The sequence below is a fragment of the Triturus cristatus genome, chromosome 6 (assembly GCF_964204655.1).
Source record: "Triturus cristatus chromosome 6, aTriCri1.1, whole genome shotgun sequence".
Taxonomy (NCBI): domain Eukaryota; kingdom Metazoa; phylum Chordata; class Amphibia; order Caudata; family Salamandridae; genus Triturus; species Triturus cristatus.
This window is the reverse complement of record NC_140589.1, coordinates 559,677,020-559,701,485: the sequence shown is the minus strand read 5'-3', so window position 1 is coordinate 559,701,485 and position 24,466 is coordinate 559,677,020. Positions and strand designations below refer to the sequence as shown.

Here is a 24,466-nt window from a genome sequence, read left to right as displayed (position 1 = left end):
GGCATAGCTGGGATAGTAAAAGTGTGATAGTGCCCGGAGCCCGTGGATGCGATAGAGTAGCGGTGCGTGGGATGTGGTCACCCAGGTGCAATGGAACAGAGACGGTGCAGAAAACAGAAAACCTAAAAAACAAATCAAACGGGAGCCGGAGCTCCAACCCCTCCCAACCCCCCACCCCACACTTCACGAACGGAAGCATCATGTCGCCCAAACAGTAAACAGGGAACTGAAACACCAAGCTGAAACGCTTGGAAATGGGGAAAGTCGTGGAGGACCCCTCCTCATAGTAGGATGTTCTTGTCTCGTAACCATCAGTGAACAGTTAGTAACCAAGTGCGTATCTGGTCTCGACCAACATCAGCCCGAACCAAAACATCAAAAGAAAGGCTGACATCGTTGAGATGGGTTCAGGCCGGCCCGGTGGGAAGTGTCGGGCTGCGGGAAAGATCAGTGTCCGGAAGGTCTATCAAGGACGGTGGAGGAGAAGCCGAGCCGGGGCCAGAACGGCCCCAGGAGCCAGAGCACCGCCCGGCAGGGGAGGTCTCCCTGCATGGCCCGGACATGCAGCCCTGCGAGGGGCTCGTCGGAGAAGCAGAGCGTGCCCGCCACTTGCCTCTGCGACTCCCGGAGCGTCTGCGGCATGGGCGAAGCACCGGCATATCCCGCCGGGTGCCGCCGGTGGCAGTGAGTGAAACGTGAGTTTGAGCGGGCAGCCACAGCGGGTGTTCTTCTGTGGCTCATGTCCATGCCTCCTCAGGGGTCTCAAAGAAGATGGATTTGTCCTGAAAAACCACTTGCAGCCTTGCTGAGAAGAGGAGCCTGTATTGAATGTTAAGCGAGCATAGTTTTTGCTTGACCTCACCAAAGGAATGGCGGTGAGTCTGGACTTCCCGGGTGTAGTCAGGAAAGACCATTATCGTCAAGTTTTCGTGCTTGAAAGGTTGTTTCTTCCGGGATACGGCCAGGATAGCATCCCTGTCCCTAAAGTTGAGGATTCGCAGGATGATTGGACGTGGGGGGGCCCCGGCTGTGGCCGAGGGGCGAGCGATCTGTGTGCCCTCTCGATCGTGAACCAGGGGGAAAGAGCGCCTTCGGGCATCCAGGAGCGTATCCAGCGCTCCACAAAATCTGCTGCTTGACCCTGTTCCACGCCCTCAGAAAAGCCAACCAGATGGAGGTTATTGCGGCGGGCACGGTTTTCAGCATCTTCAGCCCGCCGGTGGAGTTCCTGCGTCTGGAGTCGGTTCACCTGGAGTTTAAGCTGCTGTACGTCGTCTTCCACGACAGACACGCAAGACCCCGCTTCCTTGATCCGGGTGTTAGCGTTGCGAAGGTCCTGTCGGATCAGGGTCATGTCCACACGGACCTCAGCAATCTTACCCTCAACCGAGGATTGTGACGCCTGGATCGCCTGAAGGATGGCAGAGAGGTCGGGCACAGTGGGAGCACCCGCGCCCGCAGGACCACCGGCGGCCCCAGCCTCAGCGGTGGCAAACCGATCTATTTTAGTCTGGTTAGCAGGGGTCTTAGGTATCTTGTCTCAGGTCATGGTGACCCACGGATAAAGCGGAGATGAGGTACGAGTCCCCGAGGGCAGTCCAGCCTGCCGTGAGGCAAGAGTAGAGGATGTAAAAAGGAGGGTGGGGGCGTGAGGCAAGAGTAGAGGATGTAAAAAGGAGGGTGGGGGGGTCAGGGCGCAGCCAGACCCCACCGTCCCCTGTCAGTCCAATCAGTCTCTACGGGGCCCCAGTGGGCCACAGAACAGTGCCAGGTTCGGCGATTCGCAAAGGATGGGGGAAGAGGGTGGCAACGGCCTATGGACCAGCAAAGTAGGGGGGCAAGGGTCAGCCACCAGGGTATAATCAGGGTGTCGCGGGGACAGGAGCCAGTGGTGGGACCCGCAACCAGGAGTCCACGCCGCCCGAACCGTGCGGCCTATTCAAAGCCCCTGGCAGCTGCAGCAGCCTAGCGCCTTCGCTTCAGGCAGGTGCGCCAGGTCAGGAGAGGAGACCCAAGCGCAGGAAGAGAGCAGATCCGTAGGTCCGGTCACGGGCCCTCGCCGGTAGTTCAAGCCCCACTGCCTGAGATGGCAGTTGAAGAACCCCGAGGGTGGGGAGGATGGGGGGGGGGGGAAGAGGCCCAGGCGGGGCATGAGACAACCCAGAGGTTCGCACGCTTCCTCCCCCGCCGCCCGACAGACGGCCGATTCCCCTCACAGAGGCCCACACCCCCACAACCACCCGTCCGCCTCTTCACCTCACAACCTCCAGCGTTGAGGAGGGGGGGGTCCGCCAGCAGCCCGCAGACACCGTCACTGCCCAGCCAAGGCCCTCTGGATGTCTCCTTGGCTCCACCGCTACCTCCGACGGCCGCAGGATCGCCAGCAGGGCCCCAGACAGCAGTACCCTCCACCGCCCAACCAACAGCCGGGCCGGCCTCCGGGAACACACCAGATCAAGGCGGCAGCCTCACCAGCGGGGAGGCGGGTCCATAAGCTCACCGGAGGGGCAGCTGAGACAACTCAGCGTCACCCCGAGCAAGTAGGCAGGCTCAAAGCAGGTCCAGGCAGGCCCGGGCTCCCAAGAGGCCGGGGGAGCCCGGTGGCACAGGGCGGCAGTCTCTTAAGCCACTATCACGCCGGTGGCGGGCTGCATCGAGCAGCGAAGACAGGTCCTCAGTCGCTCCGGGTGGCCGCAGGAGGCCGGGCCGCTCAACGCTCCACAGCGGCGCGATCAAAGCCTGAGGCCGGGCGAGGAGCTAACAGCCGCGGCGGCAGTCGCCATCTTAAAAGGCCGCGAGGCGGCTCGGAGAGAGAGGGGTGTCCGCCGCCCAAGGATCACGAGGCAGCACAGGAATGGGGCCCTCCGGACCACCAGGTGAGCAGGTCAAGGATTGTGGGGGTTACTAGAGTCCTGATGGCCGGCGATTGTAGAGCGTATGACGTAGGGGTCCGGAGCACTCCTAAGGTTCGACCGCCATCCTGACGCTCTTGGCCACGCCCCCCACTTTATCATATTTTATGGGTTGTTTGATTTATATATCAAACATTTTCAGGGCTTGGCTCATGCACGGGCTCTAAGCACCGAGTCAGACCCTTGGCTCGACTCTGGCTCAGCTCCCCCTGTTAATTTGCTAGCTTGCTCACCTCTAGTCGTTTCTGGTGGTCGCTGTAGTGCAAAGAGTCTGGTTCACCAGACAGTTGTCGCAGACTGCAAGATCTCAGTGCAAACAGGCCCATTAATCGCCACGAAGAGACCATGCCAGCCAAGGGTCCTAGCCCTAGGGAGGCACCTCTTGGGGAGCGGAGAATCCCTCCAGCAGAGACCAGCAGGGCTCAGGGGCAGGTCTAGTAGCAGCAGGTCAGATGGGCAGTTGCAGGGAGGCCTCTGCAGCTTGTTGTGTCCCTATAGCTCAGAACAGGTCAACCAACTGACCCTTGGAGTCACTTAGGTAATCTTGAGTTCTAAGAGATAGTCCTCTCTCCTTCAAGCAGCAAGGAAAGCCTCAAGCAGTTGGACAGTTCTTTGAGAAACAAGGCAGTCCTTCTGAAGTCTTCCACAGGTCCAGGAATGCACTGAACAGTTAGTCCTATATTTATACCTGTTGCCATCCTTTGAAGTGGGGGAACCTCTAAACCACCTCCACATCTGGTTCAGGACATTTCCTTCCTTCCCCTGCTCAGGCTCAAAGTGGTTTAGGGGAACAATAGGTTGGTTTCAAGTTCCTCTGTGAGTGTGCTGGAGGCAGCCCTCTGAAATCTAAGTGGGGCAGGGAACTGTTCTACCTCACCCATCCTTGTAGGGTGGCACATGCTGCCATCACCCAGACTCACTGTCTGGGAGGAACACACAAAGCCAGCTGCCAACTACACATAGTCATGTGACCCAGGACACAGGCGTTTATGAAAGAAAATACCAACTTTTCAAACGTCTAAACCACAAAATTGTCAATACTGACCAATTATTTACACATACTGACCACCCTATTCAATAATAGTGCTCACCATTTATTTTTTCTTCAATAGTCAAATTACTTTGAAATTCATCAGACACAGAAGCTTATTACGAACAAATCACACATAAACCATACAATTAACCCACTCAACATACATGCACAAAAACATTACATACAAAAATGAATATAGACATAAAACACAACAATACAACTGGAATTCAAAGTTCTAAAATTAAATTAAATCACCCAAACAGGAGAATTTGATAGCTTCTGAAACTGAAAATAATTTCCATATTAAAAAATTAACGGGCCAAGCAACCTAGCAATGCACTGCTCTTGTATATCAATCAAATTCATTATTATCTCCCTGTTTACAATGCTACTTGTAGGTTGCACTAATGTCAACCCGTTTCGAATCCGTAACGGTTTGTGGGTTCTCTTCAGGACTCAGAACTGAAACACCAAAAAGGAAGAAAAATACAATGTGTATCAATGTATTACAACTCATCCAGGTGGTCTTGTTATACATATTGTATCTCCATACATTTGATTACAATTAGTTTTTTACCTTGGATTCATATGGCAAAATATTGTGTGACAGGTTAACAGTATTCACATCTCTGATAATTTTACCTAAAAAGACGGCAAGCATGGGCTCTGGTTGGCATCTAAGCTCTTTCTACTAACAAATCCATAAAATCTTGTTGTATATGAAAAGTTACTCACATCAATCATAAGAAACCAATCCTCAAGCCACTGCTTTCACGCACCTCTACATAACAATGACTTCAGACGAAAATCAATCTGAAACGTAAAGTTAGTAGTTTATAAACAAATCCTGTCTCGAAATGCATATACGAACTTTCAAAGAGTTAACACTGCTATGAGCAGTTTTGCGGTACTAAATCAGATCTAATTGTGCAACTCAGAAATCACCAATCAATTAGCTGTTACTTAAAAAACATTCATATCCAACGACGGCGGGTGCGATCTGTCTGCCGAAATCCCATAGCAGTGAATGTTAGCTGCTATTACAAGCAGGCAATTGAAACACACCAGGAACACCTAACATACACATTCCGCATTGGATGCCCTCCACATCACACTTACTGGTGTATCAACTTCTAAACTTTGGCGCCACTCCTTCACCCTCTTGTGCTTCTGCTCATTATCGGTAGCATCGAGCTCCCAAGATCACACGCTGCTTCCTTATTCAGTCTACCTCGCAGCAGTCATATGTGCTTCCTACTTCCAGGAGGAGTCGCTTCAGGCATTCTGGGAGATGTAGTTCAAAACACTGCATGAAGGTTGAATGAGGAACATGTGAATTTGTACAACTCAACCATAAATGTTCTTCTGAATTTAAGGCACTATATGCACAGGAAGCAAATTCTGGACCTTGGTCATTTTATTGAGACAGTGAGTGGCAGTATTAAAATACAAAATAAGATAAAGTTCTTTTTGGTTAAGTCTTAAGTCTACATCTCCTCCCTGAGGTTCACGTTTGATGGTCAATCTCAAATCTGATTCAGAATGTTTTTTATCTATCCAATGCGAACCAGTGGTTCCGCCACTACCTTTCTGCGTATTCTGGACTTGTGCCGTGTAATCCTTTGGCGGATTTCCTGATTGGTTTTTAGCAATGTATAGTAATTCACATGGACACATCACCCCATATACCACATTGTTAGTTTTGCTATCCAAGAGTGGCATTTTCAGAGTTGTAACTTAAAATCCAACTTTACCATTAAAGAGGATGTTAAATGCAATTTTATTGAGACCAAACATGACATTTCTACCTGTTCCCAATCAAAAGTTAGCACTTAAATTTAATAAGGCAACCCAATGATATTCTATGGGAGAGGTAGGCCTTATAGACTTGAAGCATTATTTATAGGAGTTTTTCACTACAAGTACATGTAAAACTTAAAAAATGCATGTCCTACGTTTTCAATACAATGCACCCTACCTTGTGGACTGTTTAGGGCCTACCAGCTCTGACCTGCTTCGCAGATCTCCCGAGGCACTCACCGGGAGCACCGTTACCTGCCTGCCTCCTGCATTTTACTGACTCTGGCGTGATTGCGCTCTGGACTTGCGCATTCCCCTTATTTTAAGTCTCCTTACCTGTGCCTGCACTTGTTCCTGGACGCCCCTTGCCGTTCGCTCTTCTCCTCCGCCTGTCTGGCTGCTGGAGCGGGGACGGGCGAGCTCGCCATCTTGGGCTGTTCTGGGGTTGGCGGTGCAGCCTTTTGGCCCCTCCCTCCCCTGCCACGCCCACATTGTACCTTTGCACAGCCTACTTCTGACGCTACAACATCGGCAGCGCAGCGGGTGCGACGAAGGCGCGCCGAAGTTGCGCCTAAGTTAAGCCCGTCTGCGCACGTCTGCGACGCGCCGGGACCAGGGGCCACTGACTTTGCTCCTTTAGTGGTATATTCTTCTGCCCAATTGTCGTCTCTTTCAGTTAATGTACCCCTTTCTCATTCATTGCTGCAGCGCCTTGATTCCTTGGGCATCCTCTCACCTGGTCACACTCCCTTGTCCTCTGCTTCATCGATTTCTCCTTCTTGTTTTGTAAACCCCCCTTCTGTTGTTCATACACCCTCTTGTTCCTATCTTGCTTCTGCTTGTCTTCTTAATACTCGTTCGGCCGGCAAGCACCGACTGGAACTATTTAACCTTCTGAACACCGAGTCTCCTGACTTCCTGTTCCTTACTGAAACCTGGTTTTCCTCTGATTCTCTTCCCGACGTCCTGGCCATTCTCCCCGACACCTATTACGCACTCCGGGCGGATCGCCCTAATGGCAAAGCAGGCGGGGGGTGGCCATGATCGTCCGTTCTAACTTGCAGTTTCAGCTTCTTTCTCACTCCCCTATACCTAGTGTGGATTTTTTGGTGGCCCGTTCTCTCAATCTGTCAGCTCCCCTCACAGTTATCCTTATGTATCGTCCTCCTCAGAACATGCCCTTGTTCGTAGCCACCCTGCAGGAACTCCTTGCCACACTCGTGGTTAATAATTCCTCGGTTCTCCTATTGGGAGATTTTAATTTCTGGCCGGGCGATCCTAAGGAGGATACGTCCTCCAAAAATTTTTCGGCCTCCCTTCAGTGTCTTAATTTCTTGTCCCATGTCACTGCCTCTACTCACGTCTTGGGTCATACACTAGACCAAATTTGGTCATCTTGCTGCACGGTTCTTTCTCCTAGCATTCTTCCCTGCATCTGGTCTGATCACTCCCTCATATCTTTCTCTGTAAATCTTGGTGTTCCTCACAAACCCTCCTTACCTAAGAACATGGTTGCACGTAGCTGGAACCGTGTTGATCTCAATTCCCTTTCTCTTTCTCTTGCTTCTTCTATTCCTGTTCTTTCTGAACTTTCCCTTGATTCTCAAGCCGAAGCAGTCAACACTTGGTTATCCTCTTCTTGCGATCGGGTTGCTCCGCTCAGGAAAATCAAGGCCGTTCGCCCTCATGATGCTCACAAGTGGTTCAATAAAGAGCTTAGAGCTCTAAAATTGGACCTTAGACGTTCTGAGCGCCATTGGAGACGTAACTACTGCCCGGTTCTCCGGGCTAAATACAAACTTCTCCTCAATGAATATAAGAGAGCTGTCCTTGCGGCCAAAACCAAGTATTTCTCTGAGCAAGTTGCCCTCTCCGCCAACAAATCCAAAGAGATTTTCTCTCTGATTAACAACTTGGCGATTTCTGATCGCGCCGATCCCAATCTCATTCCTTCCCAGGCTCTCTGTTCTTCACTAAACTACTTTTTCATCGAGAAGATCGTTAAGATTAAATCCAATATCCCTTCTGTTTCTTCTTCGTTTTCCTCTCCTCCTCTTCCTGTACCCCGCTCTTTTCTCGAATCTTTTTCTTCTATTTCTCTTGACTCTTTTCTTACTCTGCTCACAAAAATCAAGTCTGGCTCTCCGGCCGACTGCGCCCCGGCACGTATCTTGAGAGCTCTATTTTCTAACTGTCCTGTCCCCCTCTTTCTTTTCTTAATGCTTCTCTCTCCCAGGGCATAGTCCCTTTATCTTTCAAATCTGCCATCGTGCTGCCTATCCTTAAAAAATCTGGCTTAGATTCTTCTCTTCCCTCCAACTTTAGGCCTATCTCTCTTCTTCCTTTTTTGGGCAAGATCCTGGAAAGCCACGTCACTTCTTGCCTCTCCTCTTACATCGAGGAGAACCATCTTTTGGCTTCCCATCAAGCAGGCTTTCGCTCGGGCCACTCTACGGATTCGGTGGTCCTCGCAGTCCTTGACGAGTTGAAATCAAAAGCCGACTCCTCTCTTCCTCAAGCTCTGGTCCTCCTCGATCTGTCCGCTGCGTTTGACACGGTTGACCATTCCATTCTTCTCGACCGTGTCAGCGCAGCGGGCATGCGAGGATCCGCATTCTCCTGGCTTGCGTCCTTTCTTTCGGGTCGCTCCCAAGCGGTTCATCTCTCCGGATTCTCTACTCCCGCTCGTCCAGTTTCCTGTGGAGTTCCCCAAGGCTCCTCTCTTTCTCTTCTTCTTTTTAATCTTTACATCTATCCTCTTATTACTTCTCTTCTCGATCAGGGGGTATCAGTGTATAACTACGCAGATGACCTCCAGCTCGTTTTTGATCTTTCCTCCTCTTCTATGTCTTTTCCTAAGTTCCGTTCTACTTTGGTTTTCATTTCTGAGTGGATGAGCGCAAATCATCTCAAGCTAAACCCGGATAAGACCGAGTTGGTCTTGACGGGTGGCTCATCCAGTCCGTGGTCCTCTGCTTTTTGGCCCCCTGCCTTAGGTCCCTCTCCCACACCAGTTTCTTCTGTTAGGACCTTAGGCATTAAGATTAGTCAGGATCTTTCAATGCACGCCCAAGTTAGTCCTGTTGTTTTTTCCTGTCTTCTTTCTCTTCGGCTTATCCGAAAAATATCTCGGTTTTTTTCTTTTGAAGCTCTTAAAATCATTATCTCGGCTCTGATTACCTCCCGTCTTGATTACGGGAACAGCCTGTATGCGGGCATACCAGCCTATGAAACACGTCGCCTACAAGCAATTCAGAATCAGGCTGCCCGTCTTATTCTTCATTTTCCTCGCACTCATCACATTTCCCCTGTACTTAAGTCCCTCCACTGGCTCCCTGTTCATCAGCGATCCCTTTTTAAGCTGGGTTGCTTGGTTTTCCTGGCTCTTGCTCGTTCCGCTCCGGTCTTTATCTGCTCTCTCATTTCTTCTTATAGTCCTGCCCGCCCTCTTCGTTCTTCCTCCTTGGCCCTCCTCAATGTTCCCCGGTTTCGCAAGTCCAGAACGGGAGGCACCCGATTCTCTGTTCTGGCCCCCCGCTTTTGGAACAGTCTTCCTATGTCTTTGCGTGCTATCCCTATCTACTCTCATTTCCGCAAAGCTCTGAAAACCCTCTTGTTTTCTCAGGCTTACTCCTGTTAATCTCTCTGGGTTATTTCTGTGATTGCTGGCCGGAGCTCTCAGCGCCAGGAAGCCGCGTGGCCACAGTGCGCTTTATTAAATACTTTTTTCATTCATTCATTCATACCTTAGGGGTGACTTATATGCATTAATAAGTGAGATTTAGGCCTTGCACAAGGGTTATCTTCCAATGTCGACTTGGCAGTTTAAAACTGCTCTCAGGCTGCAGTGACAGGTTGAAACATGTCTTAAGGGCCACTTAAGTGGGTGGCACAATAAGTGCTGCAGGCCCACTAGCAGCATTTAATTCACAGTCCCTGGGTACATGTAATGCCTCTTTACTAGGGACTTACCAAGTAAATTAAATGTGGCAATTGGGTGTAAGCCAATGTTAGCGCATTTAAAGGAGAGAGCAAAATCACTTTAGCACTGGTTAGCAGTGGTAAAGTGCACAGAGGTCTTTTTTTTTTATAATCAACTTTATTGATTTAAAAGAACGAAAGGAAGTTAGCCATAACAGCACAGCACGCAGATCTGTGTATACAAGACATTGCAAGCATGCAAAAAGTAACAGTACACAATATGCAATCGGGCACATTACTTGGTAAATCAATCAGACCAGCAGAGGTAAAGCGAATAGTATGGGTCCCATTATCCCATTTGATCTGTCCATTTACCCCATGTCCTGTGGTATATGGCCGGGCAGCCCCTTGCTTCAAACAAGGGTTTCTCTTGAGCGGCACACCAATCAAAGCCTCTGCGCCATTTAGCAATTGTAGGGGGGTTAGGTCGCATCCAGGCCATGGTGATGTCGCGTTTGGCCACCATAATGGCCGTCCCCAAGAATACGTTATCTGCTCAGGACCCGTCTAGTCCGTCCATGACGCCCAAGAGGAGGCGCAAGGGGTCATGAGGTACGTGCCAACCCAGGATGTGTGTGAGTTTGGATTCTATCTTGTCCCAGTATTTTAAAAGACAAGGGCAAGATCAAACCATGCAGTAGAAATCTGCCAGTTACTGCCCGCAACGGGTGCAATTGGACGAGGCCCGCAGCCCTGCTTTATGCAATCGTTCCAGGGAAAGATATGCGCTGTGAAGGTAGTCTGTTTGGATGAAGCAAAGCCTGGCGGAGACCGTGACAGTCGTAGGGGCCTAAGGGTGTCTCGCCAATCCTCATCCTCCAGGGGACCCAGCCATCCTTCCCACCGGAGTTTAAGCGAGTCAAGTGTGGTGAGGCTGTTGTTAGTGAGGGTACAGTATATACGTGATATTCCCCCCCTTCCCCAGATTTACCATCATGACTTGCGCTTCCAAGGGACTGAACTCGGGGAGAGCAGTGCCTGTGGATACATGAGTGTTGAGGGCATGCCGCATCTGTGGGTATCGGTAGAATTGTGAGGTGTGTAGAGTAAAGTGTTTCTGCAAGTCTTGGAAGGTCCTCATGTGGTCTCCCACCCATGCGTCTCCCAGCTGGGAAATGCCGATTTTTTCCCATTGTTTAAAGCCTTGCAACGCTGCCTCTTCAGCCAACCACACGGCCTGCCACAGCGGCGTTAGTTGGATTAGTTTGGAGTCCCATTGCATGTGCCGCAGAGCTGAGCCCCAGGCCAGGATGTCCGCCCGAGTCATCATCGGGAGTGTTTTAGGGATAGGGCATCCATACAGGATGTCCTGGATTCTGGGGAAGCCCATATGTCGCAGTTCAGTTCTGTAAGCTGGGTCGGACCACCCACCGGTAAACCAGTCGTGAAGGACAAGTAGTCGGGTGGCTATCAATAGAGATATAGGTCCGTCATGCTCATATCTCCATTAAAGGACGGAACACGGCACCGGGCGAGGGCCATACGTGGCCTCCCACCTCCCCACAGGAACCGAGTAATCATCTCTTTAAACCAGCTCCAGGGGTAGTGGAAGGGGGTATTTTGGATGATGTTCAGGAATCGGGGGAGGACCATCATCTTAAACAGTGCCACCCTTCCAAGCGGGTAAGTGGTAGGGTTTGCCAACGTCGGAGGTCTTCCTTGGCCTGCTTGACGAGCGAAGTAATGTTCAGTGCCCTTTCTAATTCTGTGAGTAAGGCGACCCATATAACTAAGTATTTAAGGGATTGCCGTCTAATGGGGCTACTAGTCTGCCAGTCAAAGCATTCCCCAGAGAGATGGAAGGGTACGAGAGTCAATTTGGTCGGGCCCTCCAGGAAAAGCAGGACATCGTCCGCGTATAGGGCAAATTTGTCAGTGTGGTGACTCCCACACGCCCAGCCCTGGATCAAGTCGTCTGCGCGGATAAGACACGCCAGGAGTTCCATTGCCAGCACGAACAGGAGTGGGGAGAGGGGGCAGCCCTGCCTCACGCCTCTTTGGATTGGAACTACCTCAGAGAGGGTCCCGTTGACAAGCACTCTGGCTCTGGGGTTGGAGTATAGGACAAGGACTAATCACGAAAACTGTTGACCCATACCCATCGCCGTGAGCATGTCTTCAAGGTAGATCCAGTCAACAGTGTTGAACGCCTTCTCAAAGTCCAAAAGGAGGAGTGCTAGATATGGGGTAGGCGCCTGGTGGTTTGCAGGGCTACGTGAAGGCGTCTCAGGCAGTGCCTAATGCTGCGTGCAGGCATGAAGCCACATAGGTCCGGGTGGACCAACTTGCTAAGGAGTGGACGCAATTGCTGGACCAAGACCGTTGCATAGATTTTTACTTCGGTGTTAATTAGGGAGATGGGTCGGTTGTCCAGACAGGACGATGAGGGTGGCTGGGTCATGGGAATGACCATAACAGTTGCCATGTTCGTCTCCAGGGGGATTGCTCCAGTCTCGGCCACATGTTGGAAGAGGGCGGAGAGGTGGGGAATCAGTAGTTCCCGATAGGAGGCGTAGTATTCCTGAGGGAGTCCATCTGGGCCCGGAGTTTTCCGGGACGCCAGTTGAGAGATTGCAAGCACCTATCTCCTCTGGCGTAAAAGGAAGGTATAAGCTAGCTGCCTCCACGTGAGTCAAGCAGGGCATAAAGTGCACAGAGTTCTAATACCAATAAAAACAAAATCCAGACAACAGGAGAGGGAAGAAGGCAAAACGTTTGGGGGAAGACCACACTAAAAGCTGTCAGGCCTAACAGTAGCCATAAATATATCCTTTCTGCTTATCAATGTCCGTCCAGAAAAACTGAGCAGACAAAGGACAATCTATGTTTTGTGTTTTTTAAACTGCTGATTATGCTCCTTGTCCTACCTTGGCTGCTGGCTCCAGCAGCAGACATTGTGAATAAGAAAATTACAGTTTTTTTATTCAGGGATTTCAGGATACTATGTATTCTTTTTATGTTTTTTTAAATTCTATTTAGTAGACTTTTATAGTGATTTAACAAACAATAACCAACAAACAACACCCCTCCCTTTTGTGCTCAAAATTGGAACATAGCGTATGATTAGACCTGATTGTTTGTGAGATGCTTCATTATATATTCAGAGAATCCATGCATGTTCTAGTACATGCTTATCGTATTTCCCAGTTATGGTAAATAATCTTGCTGACATCATAAAATGTTCTCTATTTTTTTTATTTTTTTATTGAATTTTCAAAACATTATTCCCAAAGACTAATACTACACACAATAGCATCATATAAGAATCCAACCATCGAGGTACACGCCAGGAGAGATCGACTCTGCTATGTTCCCGCCTTAGTTCCCCCACCCACCACCCTCTCTACCCCCACTCCCCCCCTGTCAGTGTGCCCACGGCAACCCCTCATCAACCTCTGCCTGTCGGGCCCCGTGGTTCGAGATATCCCAACTCCAGACAAGCAAGAAAACCCTGTCATTGTTCTCATGAGAGAAGGGGCCCCGCATTGACCTCCCTCTGCGCCCCCTGCTCCCACCCTGGCTACTCAACAGCTGTCAATGTAGAGTGCAGACGCTGAATCCTCCATGAGTGTACCTAAGTGGCCCCGTCCTGCATGGACTCCCCAGTAGCCCCAGTCGGCCCTGTCCCAGGTTCCACCCTCCGGTCCATGTCTACAGAATCCCTATCCCCCTCATTCAACGTCTCCCAAGATCGCAGCTCTTCTACCAACACCCCCCACGTCCTCGCCGCTTCCAGCGCCTTATCATTAGCTGCTCGTCTGGCCATCTGAAGCCGAAGAGTCCCTTCGCTTCCCGCCCAGGACAAGAAACTCGCCCTCCATCTCCGAAAGCTCGGACCGGGCCTGGCCTTCCAATGCAGAGTGAGCTCCCTCTTCGCCATTATCAGACCCAAATCGCAAAACTTGCTCGTAATTTTGGTACTGGGGGTGTGCGGAAACCACAACAAATGGCAAGTCCCCATCTTCGCTTCCAACTCGCGCTCAGTCACCTGATTCAGGCACGCCACCATGTCCGCCCAATACGAGTCCAGTCCCCGGCAGGACCAAAACATATGACCAAAATCAGCCCCCTCCACCCTGCACCGTGGGCACGGCGATTGGGAGCCTCCGAAGTACCGCAGGATTTTGACCGGGGTTAAGTAAGCCCTATGGAGAGTGTAAAATTGGATCAATTGAAATCTAGCATTGCGCGTGCCCTTCCAGGCCCGCCGCAAAAGCTGCGCCCACGTCGTCTCGGTAATGGGCCTACCAAGATCCCCCTCCCATTTACCCCGCAAGGCATCCATGGGTGCCAACCTCTCCGTGGACAGCCGCCCGTTGAGACAAGTGATGGCCCTGAATGTACCCGCCGCCATAGTGACGTACTGACATCCCCGAGAAGTTGGGGGCTCTGACAGCCCCATCTTCCATTGTTTCTGGATACCAGATACCAAGGCGGTGTGCAAAAGATAGTCCCTCCTTAGCAGGTCATACGCCCCCCTGCAAGTCCTGGAATGACAACAAAACGCCATCCCTGTATAAGTCCCCAATCATGTGATAAAATGTTCTCTATTGTGATGTCTTTGCTGTATCATTTTCATACTGTCTTTTTTCAGTTTCCGTTGCATTTGCATCACTTACATTGTTTTGGTTTGCTTTAGCTGTGGATTGATGCATTGGTGCACAAATATCTTTGGGTTTCATCCTTGCGGGCGGAATCAAATGTGTTAATCACATGCTTTATAATGTGCACTGGTTCAGTATAGATGGTTACTGTAATAATGGAATAGGGTTTAATCATGCCATCTGGAATAGGTAGTGCAAATGGTTGCTACATCAGCAACTGGCCATCAAGATGTATGCTCTGACTTTACAATTGTGCACTTTAATGAAAGCCTTTATTTTGTTCTGGTTTGTCCTGCTGCTAAAATAAATACAAAATAAAAATCAAATTCCTTAAAAGTGTCATTTGTTTGTAATAAAATACATTATTTTTCTCTGTTTTTCTCTTAGATCCAGCTTAACGGCATCTGAATGAAGTATAGCAATGATTCATATTAATCCAAGCAATGAAAAATAAAACTGTGAAGAACAGGAAACAAACACAAAGTCCCATTCAAAATAAATTCCTAAAACGTATTTTAAAGTATGACTGACATACTTTTTAAATATTGATTATGAAAGATGTTTGACGGCATGTGATGAAAGAAAAATGGATGAACCAAAGAGTACACAAAACCAGGATCTTATCTATCACCAAAACTCAGATGAAGTTGAAAGCAGATATTGTTATTATTCCGATGACTTTGACAGCTGTTCACAATCTTCAGACCTGGCAAGAAATAAATACAGATCTCGATCTGCTGACTTTAAGAGAACAGACTTCAAGGAACTGAGGCCAGTCACTTCTATTCCAGGACAAGGTACATTCATCACCACAACTAGCATCAGTAAAAGAATGAGGTAGCAAGTGGGAATATATTAGAGAAATGGTGTGTAGTGTGGCTTGATAAAATTCATTATCTGGACATAAAAAAAATCTATGTTGAAACAGTTTGCAATTAATGTGAGAAGGAAAGTTTGCCTTTACTGTTAATGTACTGCTATGTGAGAAAGCTGAAAACACATGTTGCAGACGTTTTTTAGACCTCCTTGTATACTTAGCATATAATCTGCAGGTGAGAGGATAATATGGCAATATGTATAGGCCACAACAACGTTGACATCAAATACAGTTCAAGTGGAACAATTCTAGAATGTAAAAGCATCAGAATATGGTGGTGGTACTCTTAAAAATAAGCTGAACATGTGTGCATTCTCTTACACTGTTTCACTAAGTTTTCTATCCAGCATTGGTGAAGAATGCAGGGAAGGAGAAATAGTTTAATAAAAACAAATTGCCAATATTTACAACAAGTTGGTTAATTGTAAGTAGGGTTTGTGATATTCAGTTAAAACCGAATATATCTGATAAAACACCACCAAAGGCACTGGTTGCCTTTCAATGAAAACTGGAAAACACCATCCTGTGCTGCTCTCTTACTGCTTGAGTGCCCACTTGTGGCGAAACAGTATTAGTGCAGACTTTACCTGTAAGCAATTTTTTGTGATTGATGCGCCCACTATGACCCACGCAGGCCATTGTAAGCACTAAGTATGCCCTCTTGACCATACGTTAATTGAGTTCCTGACCCCTGTTGTGTTCCTGATCCCTATGGACGGTTCATTGACATTACTGTGTAGTGTCTAGCAGGTTCTCAGTTGACCTATGAGCTGGGTGCCTGTCCAGGTCAAGAGGCACGACCTTCATGTCATCGTCCTCTGAGTGTGGGGTAGAGCTTTGATTTCTGAAAAGAACAGGAGTCCAGATTGAGGACAAAAAATACTGTGCCTAAGGACACTTCTAAAATTATCCTCCTCCAATTAAGCGCTGTACACAACACTGCTGTCTTAGTTTTACATTGCAATTTAAACATGCTTGAAAGCATTCCTTCAGAAGCCAAATTTCTCATACAGAAGGACGAGGACCATATTGTGAATATCATCAGCAACTATGCCACGCCCTGGAAGAGATCAATGTGTCGGTTCTGCAGAAACTGTGCTGCCTACAGAGCATACATTAACTCAGAAAATCTACAAGTTTTTGCATCATTTGCAGACAGTGCTGCTCACAAATAGGAAGAAGAAGCCACTGCTCTGCGTTTCCTAGTATGTGCTACAGGCAGCACAATTTGACCCAAAACAGGGGCATGAACCTGTTCTGAGCCGCCTGTTCACAGAATATAACATGTTCATGATACTGCCTCAGACTCAACAAGTTCAACTTATTGGCTCTGTCAAAATTAATCTTGGACCATATGGTGCTAAAGCAAGGCTCAACACTTGGCAAAATTACCTATACAAACTACTGAGACATTATTTAATGGAAACATATTGAGCTGTGCTTGTTCTCTCCCCTCTCTTCCACCCCTCCCCCTCCAAAAGTGAAAAACACGAGAACACGTGAATGCCACACAGAACACAAGGTAAAGCGCTTTTGGTGACTGTCATATATGCCTGTTAGGAGCACAATCCAATCACTGCTTTCAAATAAACAATGTCCCAAATGCTTGATATAAATCAATGCTTAGTGGTCATCGTGCTGGCATTCAAATAAATACAAAATCCCATAAGCATGGCTCAACAATGTAAAATTACCTGCATTCATAGTGTGAATTGCACAGGTAAAATACCCAAGGCAGCTTTCTGCTCTTGAAGTTTCGTTACACATCAGCTGCTGCTTGTTTTTAAAGCAATTGTGCCTTAGCAGCTTTCTCCCTTTTGATCTTGTAAATCAGGAATAGACACAGAATAGGCACTAGTACCTATTGTATTAGCCCAGTTGTTTCTTGGTATCTCAGCACAAAGAACAGGGTATTGTAACATAAGCTTTGAATAGCAGTGCACCGAGTAGCCACAATACGGATCTTTGGCCCAACTAGAAAATCTTTATTCAGTTGAGTCTCCTCATCTCTCTGAAGAAAAGAGCAGCTGGAAGCAATGTTAAATGCTTGCCATTAACCTTTTATGAGCTACAGTCAAATCTTAATAAGGAGCTAACATACCATCATCATGAGTTGGCACTGGACTGCTGAAAAGAGGAGTTTGAGTGCTGCAAAAATTAGACGGAGGTGAAGGAAAAAATAAAAATTTACTTGTAAGAGGAACTGGGTACAGAGAAGCAAAGAGGGAGCAGGAAAGATGAAAGAATGGACACTTGGGATGAGCAAGAGATAGAAGGAATTAAGAGTCTGAATCATGAATTTTCCATTTGCAAAAAGTGGCCACAAATTGTGCACTGACTTTTTGCAAATGTGAAGGAATTTTGTGGTACTGACGAATATACTATTAGGTCGATAGACAAAATTCCGAATCGTAGTAAGTTACAAGTCGACCTATATCGTTAATACGCATGAGGCAGGTGGCAAATTGTGACCCACAGCAGTTAGCTAGAGTCACATGCATGGTGGCCTGCTGGGGTCAGAAGAGCAGTGTCTGTGATTGCTTTTAAAGAAAGCAATCGTTTTGTTTTTGCAGATCATTTTTCTAAATAGAAAAATAAAAAGTTAGACCTTTTTAGGTCGAGCCTAGAGTCAGCGCGCATGCTCTTCAAGACTTTATGCAACTACAATATTGTCTTTACCCAAGCCCACCAACCGCCCCTCGCTCTCTGCTTGCCAATCAGAAATGCTGGCCTCCCAATTAACTTCCAAGCCTGGAGCCTCATTGTACAACTTCAACATTTTAATCAGTCTAGACCTAGTAAACATAGGGGTTTCCCGTAAAGAGCAAAACATCATCCACATAGAGTATTAAGCGCTCTTCTTTATCCCCACCGCAGTGGAATTCCCTGCCAGTGTACCACTAGGTACCAAAGTCACCAACGGTTCCATAACAAGGGCTAATTAGAGGTGCAACAGGCTCAGCCCTTCTCTAGTGCTTTGTTGGAACGTGGGCCGGGGGTTGCAAAAATTCTTTAATCCTCACTTGTGCCAGGAGATTATATGCAGTACTTTGATGTAAGATAAAAGGGGCCCAAACTTCATGAGTCTCAGGAGTTGAAACAGGAAAGTTCAGTCCAAGTTATTATACACCTTGTCTGAATAAAGTAGCATTAAAGTGCATGGGTCTTGGTGATTGTGTGCCTTTACCAAGTTCAAATCGACTCTGTGAATACAATATCTAGAGGCCAATTAGGCATGAAGCCACCCTGATCTGGGTGTATGAGGAATGGGATGAATTTGATATGTGCCTTGCAATTACTTTTGCAAGAATTTTGGTTTCTGTGTTGATTATTAAGATCGTACAGTAGAATGCGCAAACATACTACTGGTGATCCTTTTTAGGTCTCGGCTAGCGAAGGCTGCGCTTGCGAGATTTAATGTTTCCTAGTAGTGGGGCTTGAACCCGCCCCTCTTCTCCATTGGCTGGCTTCCTAAACGGAGGCCAGCCATTGGAGGAGAGGGGCGTCAGTTCATTTAAGCCCCGTCTTTTTCGGATTCGGGGGCGTGTTTTTTAGTTTCTTTCTCTCCTCTGGAATGTAAACATTCCAGCCAATGGGAAGAGGAGAGAAAGAAAAGCACGCCCCCGAATCCGAAAATGACGCTGCTTTCTCCGAGGCATTTCTGCTTGACCTTGGAGAAAGATGGTGGTGTTCATGGCGTCATCCCCGTCCACCATGGTACCCCGTACACGGCCCGGCTGGAAGGGTGAAGAGAACGAAGGCGATTTCAGAATTCCCTCAGGGAAGCAATTCCCTCAACGACTGGCAGCTGGGCTCGCTCGTTTATTGCCATGTGTGATATGCTTCAAAGAGGGGGTATGCACAATGAGAACACGTAACATTTGAGAGCGTAAATCCGTTAGTGTCGTAATCCATTCTCACCAAAAGTCACTCCCACTTGTAAGAAGCACTTAGCTCCGACCGACCGTACACCCGTGGCTTGGTCAGTAAGAATGGGGGGGGGGGGGGGGGGGGGGGGGAGGAAGGAATATGCTTCACATTTCCTAAGAATCTCGCTGGCATAGCTTGATAAACACACTGAGAAGGCGGACTCGGGGGATTCTAGCTCACCTGGCAGCGCATAGAGGCTCCTTGCGAGGTGTTCCTCGGAGGTGACGTCCTTATTCCCCACGCACCCCAGCTCCGAGTCTCCAATGAGGGAGCGCTGCACGGAGAGCCCCGTGGCGGCGGAGGGACAGTCACTCATCCTTAAGCTGCGGCGGCCGATGTGAGACGGACCGAAACACCGGTGGCCTTGTCCGGTTACAGAATCTGCATTAGAGGTGAGAATATGTGCTCCTTTCACGGCTAAAATGCGGACTTGTTCTGCCAGAACCCTGTGGCTGGAATCCTATTCCGGGGACAAGCGGCCATCGGTGAAAACGTCCCCGGGAAGGTGAGGGACGGGACTCTCGCTGCTCCGGGCATCCGGAGATTTCAGGGGCGAGGATAACAATTGTTTAAGTCCCCACCGAGGCGCCGTCTGCCCTAAACCACAAGTCTGTGCCACCGCCATCGTCGAACTAAGCTTCCTTTTTAGGTCTTGGCTAGCGAATGTGTATGTGTCTAGATCTATGTGTGTGTGTGTGGTTCTGTATGTGTTTGTGGCTTTGTGTGTGTGGCTCTGTGTAAGTGTGGGTGGCTCTGTGTGTGTGTGGGAGGCTCTGTGTGTGTGTGTGTATGTGTGTGCCTTTGTGTGTGTGGGTGGCTTTTTTTGTAGGTGGCTGTATGCGTGGGTGGTTCTGTCTGTGTGTGGGTAACTCTGTGTGTGTGTGTAGGTGGCTCTGTGTGGGTGGCTCTATTTGTGTGTGGGTTGCTCTATGTGAATAGCTCTGTGTAGGTGGCTCTGTGTGGGTGGCTGTGTGTGTGTGGGTGGCTTTGTGTGTGTGGCTCTGTGTGTGGGTGCAAATGCAATAGGTCTCGCATTTGAGAGAGATTAAGCTGTTGACATTGTAAATAACAATGCAGTTTCTTTAAATGTTTTAAAAACAAAAACATAAACAAATATAATGTCATGAGCAATGCCAATAGCTCTAACTTTAACAATGCCGAGACCATTGCATTGTAAATGCTTGTTCGAAATGACAACAATGATTGCCTGGTCCATGTTGGTGGCAAGATACCACTCTCTGCAGCTTCGTGCTTCATCTTTAGTAGATGAGGGGAGAGGAATGAGTTGAATAATTTGTAATAATGCGGGGGGAAACCTTTGTGGCCTGGTGTTTTACCACTTTGCATGTAAGCAATGGCTTCAGTGACCTCCTCTTCAAATGTAAGCCTGACTTACGTGCCCCTCTCTTGTTCCCTTAAGGTCCAGGGAGGAAGGTCAACTATAAGTGGAGTTGCTTGCTTTTGCTCTGACACTTTGCGGCCCATGTATATAAAGAACTACAAAACGCCGGTAAAGCAACAACAGTATCAGTCGCTTTGGTCACAATGTAGTAATTTGGCTGCCGTATTTGGGGAACAACCTTTTCAACATTGCCTTTCATGGCAGTTCAATATAGCTCTTTCCATATACCAATGCAGTAAGGCCATTCAGGCACGTTTGGGTTCTTAGTAGCTGCTTTTCAGAGTGGCCCCATCATTTTCTGCTTGATGTAGCATATCCTCTATGTTAATTTCTGATTATCGTAGTTGAAGCACCCTGGCTTTTAGTTTTTTTTTTGCTTTCTGTGTCTTTCCCTTTGTGTTTGAGATGAGCCCTTGCTCTGCTCTGAAGCATGGATTTCCTGACTTCCCAGATTGTGCTAGGTAATGGTACTGCCTCATTTAACTGGAAAATGGCTCTTTTTCAGATTGCAGGTATCAGGTGAAAGCCTAATCTGTCAGGCACCATCCGTTAAACCTCCACATGCCTCTTTCCCCCTACCTGGACCTGCCCTTCTCTAGCTGTACTGGGAGTGGTCTGATATAGCTCTAGAGAGTATATGAATACCCTAGACCCCCTTAATGTCCATGGCTGGGAGACAGAGGTAGTTGATTCTGCACATTGATTTGTGGGCTTCTGAGATGCATGTATGCCATATGTCACAAAACCCCAGGGAGGCCAACCAGTCAGAGAGAGTGGTGTGTCAATGTGAGGTGGCTGCCAGAGTCCTATATATGTCCACTAGTCAGTCCATAATCTCATTAAACTCACCCCCAAGTATCGCCCCCCCCCTACAGAAGGTTGGGCCTCTGTAGTCTAATATCATCAAGAACCTTTCTGACAATGTGTGGAGAGAGATATGGGCTAGTGTGGTTTTTCCCATCACGCCTATCTCAGATGAAATGTAGTAAATAAAGCCTGCTTTAAAAGGGCCAGTCCCAAATTGTGCGGAAGGTATGCCCAGACGTGGGTCCAGTGCACACTGTGCCATTGGAACCAAGCTATATCCGGTTGATGAACCCATAACAAGGGTAAAACAGGTACTGGGTTGCTTGTGTTCTGGTTCAGGAAAGACCTGGCTTGGCAGGTCGTGTTGGACTGTTCCCACTGGAGCAAGGCCAAGACTGATTTCAATATAGCTGGGTCCAAACTGAGATGGCATGATGTGCAAAATGACGATGGATTGGGATGCGGCCCGAGTAATTACTAGTGGCTGAGATTGATTTGAGCATTCCATCCCTCCCTTTCTGTATATTTTAGTATTATAGTCAGGCATCAGATATAGGTATAATATACTGAACTATGCAAGAAAAGTGCTCGAAGGTGAGAAGTGGTCACACTGTGCAAATGAGGAAGAAAACCGTAAAAAGCCCAGTAAAGGTGATGAAATTAAAATGGCAGTAGACAAAATGACATAAACTTTTACGAAATTGTCCAGTAGAGCATCCTTTGTTGGTATGTAAGGATTAATGGTTCTAGTGCTCCAGGGCATTCGTCTTTTTAGAAAAGGTTTTGCGCCACAATGTGTCGACCATATTTCGACCCTATATGATTGATGAAGTCATCATCAGGACATAAATGTGGAACAAGCATTGAGTCGATCCTGCGTTGATTATCCAGCGTTAAAGATGCAGGCTTAAGGAATGGCAGAGTGCACTTCTGGAAGAGGAGTGTGTACAGCAAACAAAGAAATTAGATAATTTGTATAGTCATGTACAAGGATCCAATTGAAATGAGATAAATAAGCACAGGAAACTTATAGGTAGGCCCATGCATGGAGCTAAAATCTGGTCAGCACAACATGTAGTAGGATAACACGGAGTAAATGGAGCACCCAATAAAGAGGTAAGCAGTGCGGTTATAGCGAGGCATACTGGGACTTCAGTGGCGGCTGCCGGTTTGGTCCTCTCAAGGTTTGGGCCTCTGATGTCTCCACGTTATTCAGTGGTGGTAGATGCCTAACACCTTGCAGTCAATTCCTCCTGCTGCCAATATTCTTGGGGCTATTTCTCAGGCATTGGAAGGGCATCCAATCACTGGATTATGCAAGATTGTAGGGCTCTTGAACTGAGCATTACCGAGACAGATCTGTCATGTTGGCTGAGCAAGCACATCCCACAAGTGTTCAGTACTTTTAAGAGTTGCATTTATGCCAATATATATGTTGAACGTGATAGGACATATTCTTTTTTTTGCCTTGAAGTTCATTTCATGAGCTCTTGTAACGGAGGAGAATCTGCTCCTGATTTGTCAGCGGCAAAAGTGTGATGAATGCATTCCTTGGGGAACTTGGTTAGTGTTGGACTTGGCCCTTCTGGCAGGTTCACCCCGAAACATTTTGCGTTCTCCTAGCCTTTTTCGGTAACCTGGTGTTGGTGATTTTAGGCCTCTGAGCACTTTAGCACTGGGGTCCAGTGTAAAGTCCGTGCGCTCTGTGTATGTTTTAGTGAGACTGACCTGCCCTCCCCATAGGAATGCATGGGGGATCTGAGTGACCGTGTTAAGTCCTGATGTGAGAGGAGTGCAGGGTCGAGTTTGGTATGTGCGAACTCGTGAGATTGAATGCTGCGCGATGATGTGTGCGGCGTTACGGTGTCTCGTGTAGAAGTGCCACTTCTAGACGCTGGCATGTCTGTGTAATAAATGTGCAGTGACTGTCTGGCTTGTGATTGGCTGGTGTGTCTGGCTCCAGGAGTCAGGATGGGTCTGCCCCGGTGGTGAGTGGAGAGATCTGCATGTTGATGGCAGGGAGGAGTACACCTGGGACCTGAATATGGCTGGGCTTTCCCTCCACAATGCTGGCTCCACCCCCTGTGGTGCGTCCGATGTCCCTGGCCTGTCCTGTGAATAGGAAGAGGGGCTGAGCAAAACAAAGTGCTCAGGAACCAGTTGCATCTGGTTCACCCCTTCCCTGCACCTTTGGAGACAAAGGATTCTGTGTATAAAAGAGGGGCTGTGACCCCATGAAAGTGTTCTTGTCCTTGACTTGAAACTACCAGGGGCGTGCTGCTCCTGGGGCCCAGGGGAAGGCTTGCCTCCCTGGGCCCTGCCCAGCCCCTGGATGCATGATGGACTTGTGGGACCTTTTTGCTGTTTCCTTGATCTACCAAGGACTTTGTGCTGTGCTCTTAGCGTCCTGTGAACGCTTGATTCTGAATGGAGGAGATAGCGTGGGCTTGGCAGCGCGGTGCTGCAGCCCTTTCAAGAGGGAATCCCGGCGTGAGGGATTCCCCCGTAATGAAGGAAACGGCGGGTGCCCACCCCGCTTATTGCCGTTTCGTTTGCGGGTGCCCACCCCGCTGGTGTTTGCTTTCTTGATGATGGCGGGTGCCCACCCCGCTTATTTTATATTCAAATTACAAGGGAGCCTACCCCTCTTACTGCCGAAGCAAAAGAACCACCGCCGTGGCCCACAGGAAGCCAGGCATCCTTGCCTGGGACGTGGGCGGAGCCTGCGGTGTAGCAGGAAGTGTCTGCTCAAACGGGGCTCCCGTGCGCTGTTGGGAGCCCCGGTGCGCACTGAAGAAAGTCCAAGCTGGAGCCCACCCCGCACTGGACAGCGCCCACAACGAAGGAGGCAGCCTGGGGCCTCGCGCGCCCCATCCTGAAGTCCCGGTCTGTAGTAAGGGCTCCCTTAATACGTACATACATTGTTAAGTTGGCATAACCGCGTTAGATGTTAGAAAGCCATCTTGTTGCTTTTGCGCACGACACTGCGTTCACATGTTATTGCTTAAACAAACTGCTGACTCGAGCTTTGCCTCACACGAGAGCAATCTGTTGTTACCATCCAGAGCTCTGCGCAGCGACCTTGGTCTGTACATGATGTGACAAACAGTCTGGGTTGTT

General features: G+C 48.5%; 1 protein-coding gene and 1 long non-coding RNA gene across 2 annotated transcripts in view; one reads left to right on the top strand and one right to left on the bottom strand.

The window, feature by feature from the left end:
• Nucleotides 1-3,993: 3,993 nt before the first annotated feature.
• Nucleotides 3,994-24,466, bottom strand: part of LOC146817394 (uncharacterized) — a 57,707-nt gene continuing 37,234 nt past the window's right edge. The window contains exons 2-4 of the long non-coding RNA XR_014962543.1: nucleotides 5,065-5,251; nucleotides 4,681-4,758; nucleotides 3,994-4,407 (exon numbers count right to left, since the gene is read on the bottom strand). This is a non-coding gene — a long non-coding RNA (uncharacterized LOC146817394). The remainder of the gene's footprint in view (nucleotides 4,408-4,680; nucleotides 4,759-5,064; nucleotides 5,252-24,466) is intronic.
• Nucleotides 14,905-24,466, top strand: part of LOC146817393 (uncharacterized) — a 1,110,110-nt gene continuing 1,100,548 nt past the window's right edge. Inside the window, exon 1 of the mRNA XM_085609207.1 lies at nucleotides 14,905-15,127. Within this exon, the coding sequence (XP_085465333.1) occupies nucleotides 14,917-15,127 (211 nt within the window). The 5' untranslated portion in view covers nucleotides 14,905-14,916. The remainder of the gene's footprint in view (nucleotides 15,128-24,466) is intronic.